The following is a 4,289-nucleotide window of genomic DNA, read 5'->3' as shown; positions in this document are numbered from 1 at the left end:
GAGACTTGCTTGAGCCCAGGAGTTGGAGGTTGCTGTGAGCTGTGATGCCATGGCACTCTACCCAGGGGGATAGTTTGAGGCTCTGTCTCAAAAAATTTAAAAAAAAAGAATTTTATTTTGGTGCTTGGTGGCTGTAGCTCAGCGGCTAGGGCACCAGCCATATATACACCAGAGCGGGCGGGTTTGAACCCAGTCCAGGCCTGACAAACAATGACAATTACAACCAAAAACTAGCTGGGCATTGTGGTAGACACCTGTAGTCCCAGGAGCATGAGAGTCTGAGGCAACAGACTCATTTAAGCCCAAGACTTTGAAGTTGCTGTGAGCTGTGATGCCTTGGTACTCTATGCCTTTGAGACTCTATCTCAAAAAAAAAAAATTATTTTTGGCCAGGCATGGTGGCTCACACCTGTAATCCTAGCACTCTGAGAAGCAAGGTGGATGGATTGCCTGAGCTCACAGGTTCAACACCAGCCTGAGCCAGAGCAAGACCTCATCTCTAATAACAGCCAGGCCTTTTGTATCAGGTGCCCGTAGTCCTAGCTACTCAGGAGGCTGAGGCAACAGCATCACTTGAGCCCAAGAGTCTGAGGTTGCTGTGAGCTGGGAAATTTTGGCATTCTACTGGGGGCAACAAAATGAGACTCCAAAAAAGAGAGAGAGAGAGAACTTTATTTTTCTCCTTATTCCAAGAGAGATCAAAAGTAATTAATGTTTTACAGCTACAAAAAAATTTTCTCTCAAACTGTACTAATAAATTCACAATACATCAAGTTTACCTTAGCGTTTATTTTCTGAAACATCTAATTACAAATGTGTGTGATGTCCATTAACTTGCTACTCTAAAATATTGTGTTATCTTACCAGTATCATTAGCTGTGTAGTTTCCGGATGGTAAAAAATTCTGCATGCTCCTACTGCTTTCTTAAAATCTTTATGAGCATTTTCATTAGCACACCTAAAGAGAAATGAATGAATTCAAGTGTAAGTCCTCAATAATAGTTTAAAGTTGTCATGTAAACTCAGTATTTCATTTCATTAAAATCACTGTTACAGTATTTTCCTATCAAGATTCTAAATTTGGTGTTTGAGGGAGAAATGATTATTTTTTAATACTGAAAACTCCTCTTAATTCACAAGGCAATTCAACAGTAAATAAAATTACTCACGCCTCTCTCAAATCCTCTGGAACATCCACTGTGCACTTAAAGAAGGTATTTTTTTTGACAGTTTTATTTTGATTGACAGGCCGAAGTCGTTCAAATGTGACTATTTCATTGTAAGTAGCATCACAAGCAGCATATTCAATGACATAAAACTAAAAGACATCAAAATACTTTAAAAATCCCACGAGAACAAAAATAATGAACCTTAAATGAAGTTCTAATTACCTTGCTCAGCTTAACCAACAGACCCTCCCCCATGTGGCACAAATACTAAGCATAGCTTAACTACATCAATCTGATTTGCCTAAACTAGATTATAGGTTCTTACAAGCATGAACCTTGGTGGTCCTTACATGCTTGACGTGTACCTCTGGAGAGCAGCTTTGGTGTTTGCCAATATAGAACACAAACAGAAATTAATGCTAATGAACTTTTGAAATGTTTGATCAACTATTTCTGAGGTAGCTTTTAGAAAAAGAAAAAACTGAGAGTTGGAAAAACATTTACAAGAACCAAAGGTTGAGTTATTTTCAAGATCACTCACTTCTCCTTTCATCATCCGAACTTTTGCCAGCCACCATCCACATGGTTCTTGGTCATTTGCTCTTGAATATACCTGGGAGGGGAGAGAAATGGCTTTATCAATTCTTCCCCAAAGATTTCGATATGGTAAATAATGACTTGTTATAAATGCCAAATCTCACTAAACTTAAGAATAAAAAATGACACTTTATTGAAATTGGTGTACTAAATTAAAGACAATGTAATCAAAGTGTTATATATGTCTGGATTTTACTACCTAACATTTTTTGTGCAATTTTGCTTCTTGAAAATAAAATTACAGATTCATGAGGATTTACTAAACAAACACTTTCACAAAATGTTTTTTTACACAATATAAAATGCAGATCTTCCGGTTTCTGTCAACATTGTTCATCAAAATTAAGAACTGTTTTCAGGCTCTGCACCCGTAGCAGTGGTTACAGTGCAGCCACACATTCTGAGGGTGGCAGGTTCAAACCGGCCCAAGACAGCTAAACAACTGGAACAACAACAATAAAAATAATAGCTGGGTGTTATGGCAGCTGTAGTCCCAGCTACTTGGAAGGCTGAGGCAAGAGGATCACATAAGTCCAAGAGTTTCAGGTTGCTATGAGCTGTGACCCCACAGCACTCTACCACCAAGGGCAACATAGTATAAGACTCTGTCCAAAAAAAAAAAAATAAAACTGTTTTCAGAAAGTAATAAACTCAACTTAAAATTCCTTCAACAATTATGACATTCAAAGCCAGGCACAGTGGCTCACACCTGTAATCCCAGCACTTGGGTGGCTGAGTCAGGTGGATTGCCTGAGCTCACAGGTTCAAAACCAGCCTGAGCCAGAGTGAGACCGCCACCCCACCCCACCCCCACCCCCCATCTCTAAAAAATAAACTGCTTGAGCTCAAAAAAAATTAAAAGAAATTATGGAAGTATGACACTCAGGGCCAGGTGTGGTGGCTCATGCCTGTAATCCCAGCACTTGAGAGGCCAAGGCAGATGGATTGCCTGAGCTCAATGGTCCAAGACCAGCCTGAGCCAGAGCGAGATCCCATCTCTAAAAAATAGGTGGGTGTTGTGGCAGGTACCTATAGTCCCAGCTACTAGGGAGGTTGAGGCAAGCGGACTACTTGAGCCCCAGAGTTTGAGATCTCTGTGAGCTAAGACACCAAGGCATTCTACCAAGGGTAACAACGTAAGATGAATTATGACATTCAGATCCCTTCCTAAAAGATCTTAAATATACTAAAATTGTTTAACTGAATAACAAAAAATTACACACATTTAGTCCATCTAGCAGAATATACATGTATAAGTATCTTACAAAAAGTATTATCCACGAAAATTAAATCTTACATTCTTTATATCTTCTGTCAGTTTTAATGACATAGTAATTACAAGTTTCCACTGGGGTTATGAGTCAGCAGCTTCTTTAATGCATTTTCAATACATGGAAGGCAGGGATCGTGCTTGGAACAGGTAATACTCTTCTCATCCTCCTCCCCCACCCAAAATCTTGAGCATAGGAAATAAAATTGCCCTTGTAGAGGTGGCCAGGAAAAACTACCATGGATAGTAAGAGCTACTTCTAGGAGACAAACACAATCAACTATAGATAGGTAAACCGCTTTAGAAGCCTAAAGCTGCCATTAAGATTGTCTAAGAGTAGTGGGCTTGGCACATAGCACAGAGGTTACAGCGCCAACCACATACACCAAGGCCAGCAGGTTCGAACCCAGCCTAGGTCAGTGAAACAACAATGACAACTGCAACAACAATCGCACTGTGGTGGGTGCCTGTAGTCCCAGATGCTTTGGAGGCTGAGGCAGGAGAATCACTTGACCCCAGGACTTGGGAGATTGTTGTGAGCTGTAATGCCACAGCACTCTACCAAGGAAACATAGTAAGATTTTGTCTCAAAAAAGAAAAAAAAGAAAGAAGGAAAGAAAAGAAGCACAGGATGGTGCCCTGTGGCTCAGTGAATAGGGCACCAGCCCCATATACCAAGGGTGGCGGGTTCAAACCCGGTCCCGGCCAGACTGTAACAAAAAAATACCTGGGCATTGTGGTGGGCACCTGTAGTCCCAGCTGCTCAGGAGGCTGTGGCAAGAGAATCACCTAAGCCCAGGAGTTGGAGGTTGTTAATAGGCTACTTAATGTCTCCACACTCTACCAAGGGGGATAAAGGGAAACACTGTCTCTATTTTTAAAAAAAAAAGTACAGATCCAGAGAGAGAGGCGCACACTCGATTCTACTGATGAATGTTAAATTATAAAGCAGAATCTCCGACTATGAAGTCTTCACGTGGTGACCTCATAGATCAGTGGTTCTCAAACTTCCTTCCTAATGCCAACACCCTTTAATACAGCTCCTCATGTTGTGGTGACCCCCAACCATAAAGTTATTTTCGTTGCTACTCCATAACCATAATTTTGCTACTGTTATGAATCGTAATGTAAATATCTGATATGGTAGGGGGTCGCCACAACATGAGGAACTATATTAAAGGGTCGCATAAGGAAGGTTGAGAACCACTCTCCTAGATGAATATTCTCAGTGTATTTCTTTCTTTTTTTTTTTT

The 4,289-nt window shown here is 40.5% G+C and overlaps 1 protein-coding gene across 5 annotated transcripts in view; it reads right to left on the bottom strand.

Annotated features, from left to right (window-relative positions):
- Window positions 1–4,289, bottom strand: part of FXR1 (FMR1 autosomal homolog 1) — a 90,377-nt gene that overhangs the window by 41,438 nt on the left and 44,650 nt on the right. For all 5 annotated transcript variants that reach the window (XM_023519266.1, XM_012811577.2, XM_012811579.2 and 2 more), the window contains exons 4-6: window positions 1,711–1,782; window positions 1,170–1,318; window positions 865–958 (exon numbers count right to left, since the gene is read on the bottom strand). In XM_023519266.1, coding sequence (XP_023375034.1) covers window positions 865–958; window positions 1,170–1,318; window positions 1,711–1,782 — 315 coding nt within the window. The remainder of the gene's footprint in view (window positions 1–864; window positions 959–1,169; window positions 1,319–1,710; window positions 1,783–4,289) is intronic.

This window comes from Otolemur garnettii, unplaced genomic scaffold (assembly GCF_000181295.1).
Source record: "Otolemur garnettii isolate 467f Iridium unplaced genomic scaffold, OtoGar3 scaffold00166, whole genome shotgun sequence".
NCBI lineage: Eukaryota > Metazoa > Chordata > Mammalia > Primates > Galagidae > Otolemur > Otolemur garnettii.
The sequence above is the reverse complement of the archived record's forward strand: the minus strand, read 5'-3'. Positions and strand labels throughout refer to the sequence as shown.